Raw genomic sequence first — 16,570 nt, forward strand, 5'->3', positions numbered from 1 at the left:
AGTAACAAGAGCACATCAAATTGATGCCATTATGACATCAATTGAATTAGATTCTGTTGTCTTTGAAAACTATTGAGCCACCACAAGCCTATTTGGGCTACAATTTTATCTAAATTGTTATCACTATCACACAAATATTTAATTGATAAAAACCTGATAAGTGACCCTTTGATAAAAGTAACTCAAAACTGAAAAAGCTCCAACTTCACATCACTTAACTAACTCCTCCAAATCCCGCTGAAAGTTATGCCATGCACACATTTTCTAACTCTTTATCGTTATTCTCTTTACGTCGTCACACTGCCATTGTGTTTTTTTGTCATAGGCCCTTAGTATTTGTGCTTAGTCAGGATAAAGAATGTATTTCTCAACTCTCTTGCTTTGGTGACAGAACACTTGTCTTTAACACCTTGTCTATTGCAGATTCATTTTCAAATTGACAACTGAGCAACACGTCTTTCCATTTGGATTTCAGGGGGCCAGTCTATTGCAAAGTGAACACACACACACAATAACATTGATTGATTTTGAATTTTTAATTGTCCAGTACATTTAATTTTGATTAGGTTTCTGTTTACTCTGTGTTGTGATATTTTTAGTAAGCACTTTAGCTTATATCTTTTGTGATTTCTGCAGTAGGTTTATTCTATTTGTATAGTCAGTAATACATAATAAATAAATGTGTAAATTTGACTCTGTCTACATGATAAAAGAGTATAAAGGTGGAGAACAGGGACCCTCACCAAGACAGAACACCTGCTCTGTGAAAGTTCAGTTATGCCGTTACCTTGGGGTCTTTGACGCAGTGCCTCATCACTTCTTTCCACTGTCGGTCCACACCCTGAAAGAGACGACCTTCCTCAGGCATCTGCTGCATGATGTCCTCTGAAGAGAAGATGGGCTCCAGATAAAGCCACTGAGCCTGAACCTTCAGCCATTCATCAATAGTTTCTTGGATACGTATTAAACGTTCTTCCCATTCCTGGTGAAAAAAAAAAAGAAGAAAGTTACGCTTGAGAATATTTTTCAAACTGTTGAATGTTATTTAGGTTTATCTTAACAAGAATTTGTGGAGATGACCTGTTTTTTCCGTTGGCATTAGCTCAATAATGTACATAGATAATGTAACTTTCTAGCTGCCTCATCACACTGCACCAGGCTGACTGGTTTTATCATTCACATTCCAGAATTCTAAATGATATCATCCATACCGTTGAGGCATTTCTAGGCAGGTAATTCTTCAAACATAATGGTTTCATAATGACAATTAACCAGAAAAGAAAAGAACTTGCCTTGATTTCAGCTTCAAATGGCTTAATAAATGGAGATCCCCTCATTGTCTGCGTCTTGACAATTTGATCGTCGAGAATCGACTGAATCTCGTCAACAGCGGACAGAATGGAAACTCCAGACTCTCGATAAGGGCTGGTATTGAAGAAGACATTCACCCAGACATCCATCATAACGTGCATGGCTTTCTCCAGTGAGAACTCCTATTGATGATAAATTGACATGAAATTAATAATCAATTGATTACACAGAATGCAAACATCAATTTCAAAATATTAACCAACCTTAAACTCAAACCCAATCCTAAATATGCCATTGTCGTGATTACTATTCAAGCATTCATTTTGTGAACATTTTTATTCAATCAGGAGTAATGACGGAGCCAACTCTGAATGAGACGCCAGGATATACTTGACGTTACGCGATTTGTACGCTTGCGAACGCTGCTGATAGTGTATCGAATAGACTTGCACACATGGAGGATTCCACCGGGTGGCAGTGTGAGAAACCATCACGGTGAGAAAACACCACCCGGTTTCGCTTATGTTGTGATGAAATTAATAATCAATTGATTACACACAATGCAAACATCAATTTCAAAATATTAACCAACCTTAAACTCAAACCCAATCCTAAATATGCCGTTGTCGTGATTACTATTCAAGCATTCATTTTGTGAACATTCTTATCCAATCAGGAGTAATGACTGAGCCAACTCTGAATGAGACGCCAGGATATACTTGACGTTACGCGATTTGTATGCTTGCGAACGCTGCTGATAGTGTATCGACTAGACTTGCGCACATGGAGGATTCCACCAGGTGGCAGTGTGAGAAACCATCACAGTGAGAAAACAATACCCGGTTTCGCTTATGTTGTGAATTGAGGGAAAGATAGATGTTGAAGATTAAAATTCTTGGCATTCTGATGCTGTTGCAGAGGTGCAAAAAAGAAAAAAAGATGGTAGGCGAGACCTTCAAATGTGTCACATCATTACTCTGGAGAATATGCAATGCTTGTCTTACCTATGCAAGAAGTGGATGGAGAAAAGCACCACAAATACTTTTGTATGTCAGCATTTAAGTTTGAGGATTTGCTTTACCGCATCAAACCATTCATCAAACATTGAAGTACACACGTTGATCCTGTTGGAGCTGTAATGTGGCTTGCCGTTGCACTACACCACCCAAAGTTTCACTGGTACTGAAATCTGAGCACACATCGTGTTGATTTCTGACAACGTGCCCAGAGGATGCGTCAAAAGAGTGCTGGGAACACATGGTATCCATGATGCGTGCGCAGAAGTGTTCTTAGCATCAAGTATATCCCAGCCCTTACGCACACACTCATATACAATTTAAAGTAACGGACATATTTCTGGGATGGGTGAGGAATGTGGAGTAGGTCCATAAAAATGCACAGAGACCCTCAAGTCTACGGATTACACCAAGGTCTCTAGAGCTGTGACACTTCATTCTGACATTTTCTCCTCAATACTCAGATATCTCATCCAACTTCACGATTTCACTCAGCTTTTGCCGTTATTTACCGTATGTACTGTACTGTTATGTACTGTAATGCTCAGCCTGATACACCTTGAGTTGAGCGCTCCTCTTAAACTAAATTCAACACATTTTGACCTTTTTGGTTAAATCGGACATTTCTGTTACTGTGCTCACTTGTAAATAAAGTCTCTTGAACTATTAACTTCAGCAATATCTCACACTCCTGAATGGAGAAAATAAAATAGTGAAACACTCAGTGTTCTTAATATTAAAATTAAACTTCATTGCCAGGCAACATAGTTAAGAATTTTTCTTGGTGTTACATCCATACACATAACAAGAATTAAACAACATAACATAGAATACATAACACCATCACAATGTGATATACAGTAAACACAGATCTACTCTATAAAACAATATAGTAATGTAGAATTACACTCCTGCCCAGTGATATATCAGGTAAGGCCAATAAAAAAAAAAATTACATTAAACTATCTGTGTGTGGTTTTCAGGACAAAAAACAACCTGAAGACCCCCTAGCAGTTTTACTATATTTGTGAACTTGGAGAGGCCTCAGCTAACTCTCAAGAATTACTCAAGGCAGAGGACGTGGACCCACCCTGTGCTTGCTGCCCCACTGGCTCTCGTAAGAAGACACCGGCGATGCCATATCTTAGTTGTATGAGTCCTAATGATCCTTGTCTCAAGAAAATACCTCCAGACAGACAAAGTTTTTGGTGAAAACTTCAAGCCTTGCCTTCCGTTGCTGAGCTGAGGCGTTTCACTTGCTGCGCCGTCTGCTTCGTTTCGACGTTGTGTCCCATCATCTGTTTTATTAGCACGACATTGTTGTTGCGCGGTGGTGTTTGCTGCACACACGTCTTTCGTAGTGAGAATTGAGGTGTGTGAAAGTGCAGAAAAGTGCCTGCATGCGCCATCTAGTGGCTGTGGTTGAGTGTGAGCAGAGTGGACTGCTCCATACACACACACAGGTCTTATGTTTATATCTGTCTAATGGAGGAGAAAAGAAATCAGGAAGAGAGAGATGAACTGAAGACTGTGTTTAACCAGAGTAGGAAAGAATATAAGAAATTGTTTTTATGTCAAGTAGTTCTCGTCTTTTGTGACTGGTAACTTTTCCCCACATCTAAACTCCATCTTTCAACTTGATTTGCTAGGAAGTAGGCCTATTGGCCAAAAACACTAGCCTATAAACCACTATATGTATTATATACACTATAATATATTTCCATTGAGTTCTGTATGTTGTGACGGACGGCCGAGTCCCATGCCCAGCCGGGACGCCCCTTCAATGTGTATTCAGGGGGAGCAGCCCTGGACGGTGCAGTACCTCCCCCTGGATGCTGGCTGGCCACCCCCCTGGATTGGAGCGGTGCCTCAGACTCTCACAGGGCTTCATGGGAAATGGAGTTCTTCACAGACCTGTTAGGGTCTGGGGTGGCCGCCAGGGGGCACGGCATGGGTCCCTGAGCCCAGCCGGAATAATCTTCAGCCCCACCCGGGAGTGCAACTGGAAACAGGTGATCAAGTATCTGGAGCACTTCCAGGTGGGCCATAAAAGGAACCAGCAACCACCACTCAGAGATCAGAGTCGGGTGGAAGGAGGACAAAGCTGTGGAGGAGTGGTGGGGAAAGAGAAAAGAGAGAAGAGTGCTTTGGTGGTGCTAAGTGCTGTACTTGAGACTGTGTATTGCCTGTGGGGGTTCACGGGGAAGATGTGCCCCACAGGTGAAGAAAGCAAAAGTTTCTTGGCTTTTATACGTGCCTCCTGTGTCAAGTCTGTGTCGGGTCGGGCGCAATATAGAGCCTTTCTTACAATGTCTAATCATTTTCCTCCGATGATGACACCAGGTAGGTGTTGAAAGCTTAGGAATAAAAGATTGTTTTAAGATATGCGACTCATTTTCTCTCCCTTTAAATTAACATGTACGAAGAGTATATATGTAACAGGACTTGGCTTCTTCGCAGGATGCCATAGTGGTTTTTGCGTGAAGACGACATAAGGGATTCATCTACTTAAGATATGCACACCATCACAGATAACATTTTCCAGATCTAATTTATTGTGTATTCCATGGTACCACAGGAAGACTTATTGTCCCACCAAGAGCATCCCCAAATTATCATGAGGTATTTCGGACACTACTGTCCACAGTTGTCCATTATAAATGATTTTGCTTTCTAGAATTCCCTGAATCTGACGTGCAGCATATTTTCTCATTTTCTAAAACAATGAATGAATGTCTCATGTACTCAGAATTTTCTTCTCTCCTTCCATTATTAACACCTTTATTTCTTAGTTTGAGCAAAAGCAATCATATACTAAGACATTCTAGCTGGATGTGAACGGCACCAGAGATGCTTTATCTTCTAAGTTCCTTACCTTGCTGGCAGCCGCACTGATCGTTTCAAATTTGTCCAAGTATGGACCAAGATTGTACTTCAGCACCTTCCTCAGGGTCGTCCCAGAGTTTGGAGTCAAGTCATACTCAACGATTGCCGACATCTGGTCCCAGTGGCGAGGTCTCATTCCAGGGTTGCAAAGGATGGCCACAAGTGGGACGTGATTCTGTAGACAGCAATATGGTAAGCAAGGTCATCGTCCGGCATTGTCAACACCCCAATCAAAAGATCTCTGGGTTATGATGGCAAGATTAGCAAATGAACAAGGCTTAAATGTCATAAATTGTGAGCATCATTTGTCACCATGTGGCATACAATACAATTTATTTCTGTATTGCCCAAAATCACACAAGAAGTGCCGCAATGGGCTTTAGCAGGCCCTGCTTCTTGACAGCCCCCCAGCCTTGACTCTCTAACAAGACCAGGAAAAACTCCCCAAAAAAAATGCAAGAAACCTTGTTAAAGGCAGTTCAAAAAGAGATCCTTTTCCAGGTAGATTGGGCATGGAGTGGGTGTCAAAAAGAAAGGCGGTACAGTAAATACAATACAATACACAGAACACAAGTAAACCTTAATACAGTATAATAATATACAGGCATGACCATCAAAAACTATCCCATAAATCACAGCACCCTGTAGCTCCAAGTAGGTGGACTTAATTTAATCAACAGCATTAGCATTATTTGAGTCAGACCCTCCAACAGCCCTAATCTTAACTACAGTGTAACTGGGAGGAGATCTGGGGGTCTGCAGCTAGACGCTATGGGTGCCCAGTGGAGCCAACCACACCTACTTGGAGCTCCAGGGTGGAGGCTCTAGGCTCCAGTGATATATACTTAAAAGAAAAGAAAAAAAGTGGTGTGGGGTTCGTAAAAGCAGTGGTAATGTTTGTGATGTGCCATCTGTTGGAATGAAAAATGCAATGCATTCTAGATAGATAGATACTTTATTAATCCCAAGGGGAAATTCACATACTCCAGCAGCAGCATACTAATAAATATTAAATTAAAGAGTGATAACAATGCAGGTATACAGTAATCCCTCCTCGATCGCGGGGGTTACGTTCCAGAACCCCCCACGAAAGGTGAAAATCCGCGAAGTAGAAACCATATGTTTATATGGTTATTTTTATATTGTCATGCTTGGGTCACAGATTTGCACAGAAACACAGGAACTTTATTCAAACACTGCAAACAAACATTTGTCTCTTTTTCAAAGGTTTAAACTGTGCTCCATGACAAGATAGAGATGACAGTTCCGTCTCAATTAAAAGAATGCAAACATATCTTCCTCTTCAAAGGAGTGCGAGAATGTCAGAGAGAGAGAGAAAAGCAAACAATCAAAAATCAATAGGCGCTGTTCAAGCTTTTAAGTATGCGAAGCACCGCCGGACAAAGCAGCTGCAAGGAAGAGAGCAATGTGAAGGTAGTCTTTCAGCATTTTTTAGAGGAGCGTCCATATCCTCTAGGCCAGGGTGCGAACAGCCCCCCTGCTCACACCCCCTCCGTCAGAAGCAGAGAATGTCAGAGAGAGTGAGAGAGAGAGAAAAATAGACAATCAAAAATCAATACGTGCTGTTTGATCTTTTAAGTATGCGAAGCACCGTGTGGGAAGCATATCGCTTGACAAAACAGCCACATGTAAGCCCAGCAAGGAAGAGAGCAATGTGAAGGTAATCTTTCAGCGTTTTTTGAGGAGCGGCCGTATCCTCTAGGGGTGCGAACAGCCTCCCTGCTCACAATATATTTGAGGAGTTTTATTTAATACGGAATACACGCTCTGGTTGGGTAGCTTCTCAGCCATTGCCAATAGCATCCCTTGTATGAAATCAACTGGGCAGACCAACTGAGGAAGCATGTACCAGAAATTAAAAGACCCATTGTCCTCAGAAATCCGTGAACCAGCAAAAAATCCGCGATATATAGTTAAATATGCTTACATATAAAATCCGCGATAGAGTGAAGCCGCGAAAGTCGAAGCGTGATATAGTGAGGGATTACTGTACAGATAGACAATAACTTTGTATAATGTTAACGTTTATCCCCCCCGGGTGGAATTGAAGAGTCACATAGTGTGATGGAACGATCTCCTCAGTCTGTCAGTGGAGCAGGATGGTGACAGCAGTCTGTCGCTGAAGCTGCTCCTCTGTCTGGAGATGACACTGTTTAGTGGATTCTCCATGATTGACAGGAGTCTGCTCAGCGCCCGTCGCTCTGCCACAGATGTTAGACTGTCCAGCTCTGTGCCTACAATAGAGCTTGCCTTCCTCACCAGTTTGTCCAGGTGTGAGGTGTCCCTCTTCTTTATGCTGCCTCCCCAGCACACCACCGCGTAGAAGAGGGCGCTCGCCACAACTGTCTGATAGAACATCTGCAGCATCTTATTGCAGATGTTGAAGGACGCCAGCCTTCTAAGGAAGTATAGTCGGCTCTGTCCTTTCTTACACAGAGCATCAGTATTGGCAGTCCAGTCTAATTTATCATCCAGCTGCACTCCCAGGTATTTATAGGTCTGCACCCTCTACACACAGTCACCTCTGATGATCATGGGGTCCAGGAGGGGCCTGGTCCTCCTAAAATCCACCACCAGCTCCTTTATGACTACATGCATTACAAAACACATTCCAATAGGTGGTACACAGCAAACATTTAACGCTGAATACGCTGAGGTCCATATTAATTACTTTGATTTCAAGCCATCTTAGATGGGTCTCCTCTATAACTACACTAAGTTTTTGTTGCCCCGGGGTGGTCTTTGAGTTTGCTGCCCCCACCCCTTACAAAATAAGACATAATACATATCATAGCAAAAAATGAAAAGGATGAAAATTGAAACTACATTTTTAGTAACAGCTAGTTCCAGTTTAGTTACAGCAACAATAGTTTAGTTTCTTCACGATTGAGGTATTTCTATAATGCTCCTTCATTTTTTGTTTTAATACTTCATCCCTCGCCTTTTTCTTTTTTCTAAAAGCAGCACCGCTCTCCTATGTTTAACTCATCTTGAGATTGAGAGAATAATAAAATATTAATAATGAGACAGAAGGATTCGTTCCTTTTGGTAGGAGTAAATCGGAGAACTGGTCAAGATTGTCATTTGTAAAATATAACTTTGCAACATACTGTATGTATTTATGTTTTAAAACATTAAAAATGGTGCAATTTTGACATACTGTAGATAACACATATTAGCTTGCCAAAGCCCTATCAAACAAAATTGTCAAACAAAAAGTCTAAAAATATTCTCGTACTAAACCAACCAACCAACCAACCAACCATTAACCAACCCGCTATATCCTAAGGGTCACAGGGGTCTGGTGGAGCCAATCCCAGCCAACACAGGGCGCAAGGCAGGAAACAAACCCCGGGCAGGGCGCCAGCCCACCGCCATCTAGTACTAAAGTCTACTAAAAATTACCACCCCTAAAATGCGCCATCTGGGGCGGACCGCTAATACGACATTGTTAGAACGTCTATTATTTATGTTATTTGTATGTAATGTGTTGCTGCTCCCAAGCAAAAGTATGTGAATTTCCCCTTGGGGATTAATAAAGTATCTATTTATATCTATCTATCTATCTATCAAAATTCCTGTGCATGAAGTACTGGCGAATAAAAATTATTCGGATTCTGAAAAGTTGGAGTAATTGAGCGGCACTGGCCTTGATAACCAACTATAGATGGCATCTGCTGAAACCACGAATGCTAAAATAAAAATCAGGAGTGGTCTCCCCTGGACTCTCTCGTATACTCAGATATGGGCATGGATATTTGAGGAGTAAAACAGCAAGACAATGATTATATTTTTATATTATGTACTGTAAAGAACAATCAACAACAAATCAATTAATAATAAATTGAACAATTATTATAAAAGTAACGTTGAATAAATCAGACTCTGCATGAATAAAAGGTAAAGTACCACTTCCGGTTAGCGTAAATAGCTGAAATGTTGATATAAATCTACGTTTTGTACCTAAAACTTGTATGCAAAATTTGGTTGACCTGAGTGAAAGTGAATTCAAGTTATCGTGTTTACATATACACACACACACACACACACACAGAGACAGACACATAGACATAATTCCAAAAATATTTGGACTCGGGGAGGTCTAAAACGTTGAGATTCATCAAAATGTCGAGGTCGAATTTTTGGACGATTACAATACTTTCCCTGTACTTTGTATACGAGAAAGTAAAAATGAGCAGACAGCACCACAGTTTATTGAAGTTTTGGGTCACTGCGAGCCACAGCCTGTCCTAACATCAAGGTGACTAAAGCAGTGAGCCTCGTGCCGAGGGCTCCAAGCTGTCATGGCTGTTCCAGGCAACTTAATACAACTAAGGACCAAGATTGAATTAAATTGAATCGGAAGCTCTGTCAAAGGTGACATTACGTTGAACACCCCAAGGGAAGCAAAAAGGAAGAGCCGTCCTATAGAGACATGGTGCCCACCATTGGAAAAGGAATTGGAACAGCATGGTGTGACGTGAACATCGGCAGGGAAGAAGGCCACAGCGGGACTGTTGTGGAAAGACCTTGTGGAGGCCTCATGTGTCAATGCATGATGGCACGAGTAGACCTGATGAAGATAACACTCACCCTCAGTATCGTCTAAAGTACTGGTGACCCCATTTGTCATGCAACTCTTTCCCTCGATTACTACAGCACCCACCCCGACATATCCCACCCTTTATATACAGTAGACCCCAGTAGCTACAAACAAACTCAACAGTAGTAGTAGTAGTGCGCCATTTCAGTTCTTAAAAACATGATTAAAGCCAGAGACGGGGACGTCTGCATTTGAGTTGCCATTCAAACCTTGTACTCTTTGACTTGCTCAATGACCACGCTGCACATCTGGACAGCAGGCAGGGCCTTCTTCTCTTCTACCACGTCTTCCTCAGCTCCAGGAAGGTGTTTACGAGGGGCCTTCTGCATCTCCTGCTCAGCCTTCTTCTGCTTTTGTTCAAAAAACTTGAGCATCTTGAAGACTTCTCGGAAGAATTCGTCCACTTCTCCTTCCATCGTCTCACCATTTAGGTCTAAGAACGCACCATCCATCCATCTGAAATAATCAAATATAAAGTTAACAAGGCTTTTCTTTTTCATCACTGTGGTAAAAGAAGTCTGTCAGAAAAGGCTAATTGAGTGGGAATGGAAAATAGACTGCATAGAAGAAAGTTAAAAAAGAAGCAGAATTGGGGAAAAAGAAATAAATAGTGACATGAAGAGGGAGAGAATTAAAGGCTGTGAAAGGAGGGAGCAAATAATGGAGAGACAATGGAAACTGATCAGTGGAGAGACATGGTGGTGGGTTGACGAACCAGAAAGACACGTCCGTTAAAGGGATACTACAGAGGTGTGATCATTAAAAATAAAGTATTATGTGATGAAGCAACATGTACAGTGGATTCAGAAAAGTATCCCGTCTCCTTCACGTTTGGTTTGATTTTAAATGGAGACACATATGTGCCTAATAAATTTATACTCAATAACCCATAAAAGCAAAATCCAAAGACCTGTAGAAAACAGGCTGCCACCACCATCTTGTTCTCTGGTGGGCAGGTCACACCTAAGTGAATGTGGAATTGCTTAAGTTGTATGCTTCCTCATTTGTATGTAAAAAGATCTCAAAAGCTTGTAGTGGGTGCCCCATGTGCTATTGTCCCATTGTCAGTTTGTGTCTCCTTAGGGTGCACATCAAGAAATGGGTTACTGAGAATTCACCAAAAATGGGGAAATACACCTTTAAGGGGGGGGGGGGGGGGAGACACAATGCAAACAGGACGGATGGGGCTGAAGACTCTTTAACCAGAAAAGGAGGGAGAGAGAGAAAGAGACAGACAGACAGACAGACATTGAGCAGTGGAGCAAGGAGAAGCAACGAGTTAGCTCCAAGAATCCACCTGCTGGAAGAAGGTTTTATTTCCACTCGACGATATGAGGGAGACGCATCTCTGAAGATGAACTTTTTTGGTTTCACCGGGGCAATCGACCTTTTCAGAACTGGTAGGACAAAACCTTTTTAGTTATCGGCTCCGCTGACGGCGTACTCCGTGAGGCTTCCAACATTACACCTTGCTCGGGAACTGCAAGGAAAGTGATCCAGTTTGGGAAACTGGGTTATCTCAGGCAAGAACATCTCATCACACCCTAATCTGTGGAAGGTTGTTTTTGATTTTTGTTATGTACTTGTTTGTTGGGGGAATTACTTGAATGTTTTTTTTCTTTCAATATGTAAATATATCTTTTTTTTTTGTCCTTTCATCATTGTAATGCTTATTGTCTTATACTGATCTGGGGCATGTGGTGAGGAGGTCAAAAATAAGGATGAGCGTTGGTCACGTTAACCCGAAAGAATTTTCTCTAGCGATATTCTGATCGTGCAGCGACCCAAGGTTTAGTTGTTCTCCCAGGGTGGCGGTACAAGCTGTAATGTCTAAAGATCTCATAGAACACACTGTAGGCCTGCGGTAGTCTGCATTTTATAAGGAGCTCCTAGGAACACTAGAAGAATTGATCTCTCCAATTAAGTGTTACTGTAGGGTTCAATAAAACACCTCAGCGGGTGGGGGGTTGGCTATAAAATGTCTTAGTAGGGTCTCAGAGAATCCATTGCACTATTAACACGGCTGGCAGAAAATTATCTTAAGGACCGAGTTCTCTAAGGAACCACAGGTCTTCATTTAGCAATTCTGTCACTTTGCAGGACTCTACAGTTCTGTGGGTCAGGTGTTCAGTCCAATGTGACGTTTCTTTAGTTTATACACCCATACAGATAGCAGTGGTAATCTGTTATATAACCGCACTACATGTGTACATTTAAGTGATAAAGACATTTACTTATTTGGCTGACACCTTTATCCAAGGAAACTTACAACATTTATGATACAATTGGCTACATTTCTTTTGGTTTTCCCAATTGGAGCACAGGCAGGTCAAGTGACTTGCTCAGGGTCACAGAGGTGTCAGTAGTGGGATTTGAACCCACAATCTCAGGGTTTGAAGTCCAAAACCTAAACCACTACAACCACACTGCCTGCCTATTACCAATTCTGTACATTTATATTGCACTTTTCTTACTCCTCAGAGTGCTTTGCAGAGAGGACTCAGGACACAAACTCATGTCCTCCTTACTGTGAGGCAAGAGCACTACCACTGTGCCACTGTGGAATTAGACCACCATATAAAATAAAGACTCATTGGTCTTTTTAAGATGTTTATCTGTAATCTACAAGAATGCAGGTTTAATCTCCATGTGTGTAATCCTGACAAAATCATCAAATATTCTTCCCGATGTATAATTATGGGACCTTTGAAAACTTTAGAATGGTGTTCACTTATGGAAGTCAGCGGTATAACGTAAAATTCTTTCATCATGAATGTTTAAACCAGTTGTTCCTGAATGGTTCTAGAAGATACTCATAACATCTAATAAATAAGCAAGAACATTTGCCTGTCCTGATGTTCATCACAACACAATCACCAAGTGAGAGGAAGAGTCGATATCCAAAAGCTACGGTTTTGGTGAACAATAAAAAATAAATTAAAATGCATGAACGTCGTTCAAAAAATTAAGGAAAACTCTAAAACAGTCAATTCTAATTTCATTCGGAAAAAAATGATATATCAAGGTTGTGAGAAATGTGCAAGCAGATAGCATTGTGACTCCCGCTCTTGTTTTTAAATATCGCTAAGGTTATTGGCTACAGTAGAAAATGAATGACAACTAACCCCCCCCCCCCCCCCACCCGATGATTCGCCGAATGAAAAGGTGATTGACGCCAAAGAGCTAATATATGATTGAATGAAGAAGTGATTGACAAACAAAAATCTAATATCTGATTGACTGAAGTCCACACGTAATCGAGGCTACTATTCTAACCAGAATCGGAAAGGGAGAGGACGATTTCATTCCACGTAAACCTTTCAAATGGACTCCCTTTCGAATTCAAGCGACTTCCATTTCTGGTACGTCTTACATTTTGCGATGTCCATAAATAAGGTGCAAGGACAATCACTTAAAGTTACTGGAGTTTAGCTCAAAGAGCCCCCCAACTATATGTCACCTGTTCCCGAGTAGGATCAGGAAAGAATTTATATGGTCTTGCTCCTAATGGTGAAATGAAAAACGGTGTGCATCATAAGGCACTGTAAATGATTCGCAGCAACTGTAATCTGTTGTTCATTAATAATGGCAGTTTGACTTTTGAACAATATTTGAATAATAAATGGAAACTGATGGGCGGCACGGTGGAGCAGTGTTAGCGCTGCTGCCTCGCAGTTAGGAGGAGTTTGCATGTTCTCCCCGTGTCTGCGTGGGTTTCCTCCCACAGTCCAAAGACATGCACGTTAGGTGGATTGGTGATTCTAAATTGTCCCTAGTGTGTGCTTGGTGTGTGGGTGTGTTTGTGGGTGGGTTGGCACCCTGCCCGGGATTGGTTCCTGCCTTGTGCCCTGTGTTGGCTGGGATTGGCTCCAGCAGACCCCCGTGACCCTGTGTTCGGATTCAGCGGGTTGGAAAATGGATGGATGGATGGAAACTGTTTCACTTTTTTCCAACCTGAGCGACAGCTGGGCTTTCCTGCTAGTTATTGTTGTAACAGTTACATATTATATCATGTCAGAAATGTTGCACCAGATATTGTATCGTATCACGTCAAAAATTAACTTCCTGCAAGATGAATCTTGAATGAAAAAGAAAGACCTCAAAAGGTACGGTCTAAGATAATAATAATAATAATAATAATAATACTACATTTTATTTATATAGCGCCTTTCCCATGCTCAAGGCACTATGGCCATTTCAACTCACCTTTTCTCAGATTTCTGCCATTTCAGGATCGTCCCAAACAGTTTCTGATACGGTTCGATATTCACTTTCAGAGTGTCCAACTCCGGGTAGTTTGTCTGATCCCATTTGTAAAGACCTTCCTCCTTATTAATAAATGCAATCATATCTTCGGCCTCTTGCAAGTGTTTCTGCACATTCCTTGCGTCATTCACATACTACAAGAAGGCAGAATAAGACGACAAAAGGAAGACTCTGGTCAAACGTTCTTTTAGCTTCCTAAATGAGACATGTGAGAGGTTGGCCTACTCCTGGAATTTATGTGTACATTTTAGTCTAGTTAAAGCTTGGCCAAAATACACTAAAATAATCATTACACTATTGAGGCATTCTCTATATGTGGTTTTAGTAAACTGCAATATGAAACAGTCATGTAGAGCAGGGGTCTCCATCTTTGGTCCTGGAGGGTCCTAGTGGCTGCAGGTTCAAGGCCAAACATGTAGATTTGTTAAATAACTTGCCTTTCTGAAGTGTTATGCATGTGGTGAGCTAATATTACAAACCACTTAGCCAGATGTGATATTGAAAGATCCTTTAAATCAGGGGTCCCCAACTCCGATCCTGGAGGGCCGCAGTGGCTGCAGGTTTTCATTCTAACCCTTTTCTTAATTAGTGACCTGTTTTTGCTGCTAATTAATTCCTTTTGCTTTCATGTTAATTGACTTGTTTTTTTAAGCATTTGTTCCTCTGAATTGCTTCATTTCTTTCCTTAAATGGCACCCAAACAGAAATAAAATGTGAAGTGAGTGAGCTCACAGAAGACCAACTCAGTCAGGGCCTCAAAAACAGACGCCAAGTCCCTTTGTTAATTAAACCAGTTCTTTAATTCCATGGCTTGTTGCTGCTCTCATTGTGCAATACCAGACATTTCCGAAACTGCTAATTTTCTCTTTTCTAAGCGCACTGCTAAAATGTTTTGAGGACCTGAGCAGATCAACATTCCTGAGACCCTCATCTTTCTTTATTTTCAGATATTGCATAATGGACACAGTTTGCTGGTCATGTTTTGTATCTCATTATTGTTTGGCAGTAATTTAAGGAAAAAGAAATAATTAAGGAGTCTGAGTCTTCAAGAGCAAATCGATTAAAATGAATTCAAAAGACGTTAATTAGCAGCAAAAACAGGTCACTGATTAAGCAAAGGGTTAGAATGAAAACCTGCAGCCACTGCGGCCCTCCAGGATCGGAGTTGGGGACCCCTGATTTAGAGGATCTTTCATCACTTCTGGCTAAGTGGTTTGTAATATTAGCTCACCACATGCATAACACTTCTGAAAGTCTACATGTTTGGCCTTCAACCTAGAAAACAACAAGAAGGTCCTCCGGTGCTCAAGTTAATGTCATATTTGTATGTTGCAAGTTGTTTGTGGCCTGCTAGACTCCACAGCACTGGGTCTCACTAGACCACAGAATGTCATCAAGGAAGAGGAACACAAAACCAAAATCAGAGGTGCTTCTAACAGCATTACCAGAAACCCAAAACCCTGACCACGCAAGAAGGTTTTAACGCCTCATGTGTGGAAACTCTCCTGGATAAACGTGGATAAGCAACAGACACAGAGTGTAGGACAGAGAGCACTTGCCACTCACCTGCTGCATCATTTCCAGTTCAGAGTAGTCGGCAAAATCCTCCATGCGGCGAGACAGCTTCTCCAGCTCCACCATCACCTTCTCTCGCTTGCTGTAGAGTTCGCTTTCTCCTTTGCGCTTTGCCTCTTGGATCACCTGTTTTAAGAGACAGACATCACAAGAGTGCCATCCAAATGTGATCTATTCATTCATTCCAGGCTAATTTCATATCTGAAAGAGCTTTGAAATTAAAAGCCAAAAAACAGTGTGCTCCAGTTTGCAAATTGAACTCCAGCAGGACCGGAGAGCTTTGTTGGGCTGAATAGCCTGTTCACGTCTAGATTGTTCTAATGTTCTAATGCATCATTCGTAATATCAACTTTGAGAGACTGGCATCCCTGCTGGAGCAGAACTGGGATCCTTATCTGGCAGGGATGCCACCAGCCTGGAAGGACAGGGGGGTTATGCTTTATTCAGCTAAGCCCGGTGGGCCTGAAAACCTCCCTCTGCCTTTGGATCCTTGACTTCTTGACAGGGAGACCTCAGTCAGGCAGGATTGGAAACAGCAACTCCAGCACCACCAGACTGAGCACTGGTGCTCCACAGGGCTGGGTGCTTAGCCCACTGTTGTTCACTTTACCGACTCGCGACTTTGCAGCAATGCACAGCTCAAACCACATCATCAAGTTTGCTGACGACATGACAGTAGTGGGCCTCATCAGCAAGGAACGACAAGTCAGCATACCGAGGGGAGGTGCAGCGGTTAACCAGACTCTTGCAAAGCCAATAACCTGGTTCTCTGAACGTAGACAAAACAAAGGATATGTTTGTTGACTTCAGAAGAAGCAGAAGTGACCACTCTCTGCTGAACATCGACGGCTCAAATGTGGAGATCGTCAAGAGCATCAAATTCCTTGGTGTT

At 41.8% G+C, this 16,570-nt stretch overlaps 1 protein-coding gene across 1 annotated transcript in view; it reads right to left on the reverse strand.

The window, feature by feature from the left end:
* The window catches only part of dnah12 (dynein, axonemal, heavy chain 12), a 182,417-nt gene that overhangs the window by 132,429 nt on the left and 33,418 nt on the right, over positions 1 to 16,570 (reverse strand). Inside the window, exons 16-21 of the mRNA XM_028824412.2 lie at positions 15,670 to 15,804; positions 14,044 to 14,237; positions 10,047 to 10,293; positions 5,203 to 5,388; positions 1,293 to 1,493; positions 788 to 982 (exon numbers count right to left, since the gene is read on the reverse strand). Coding sequence (XP_028680245.1) covers positions 788 to 982; positions 1,293 to 1,493; positions 5,203 to 5,388; positions 10,047 to 10,293; positions 14,044 to 14,237; positions 15,670 to 15,804 — 1,158 coding nt within the window. The remainder of the gene's footprint in view (positions 1 to 787; positions 983 to 1,292; positions 1,494 to 5,202; positions 5,389 to 10,046; positions 10,294 to 14,043; positions 14,238 to 15,669; positions 15,805 to 16,570) is intronic.

This window comes from Erpetoichthys calabaricus, chromosome 18 (assembly GCF_900747795.2).
Source record: "Erpetoichthys calabaricus chromosome 18, fErpCal1.3, whole genome shotgun sequence".
NCBI lineage: Eukaryota > Metazoa > Chordata > Cladistia > Polypteriformes > Polypteridae > Erpetoichthys > Erpetoichthys calabaricus.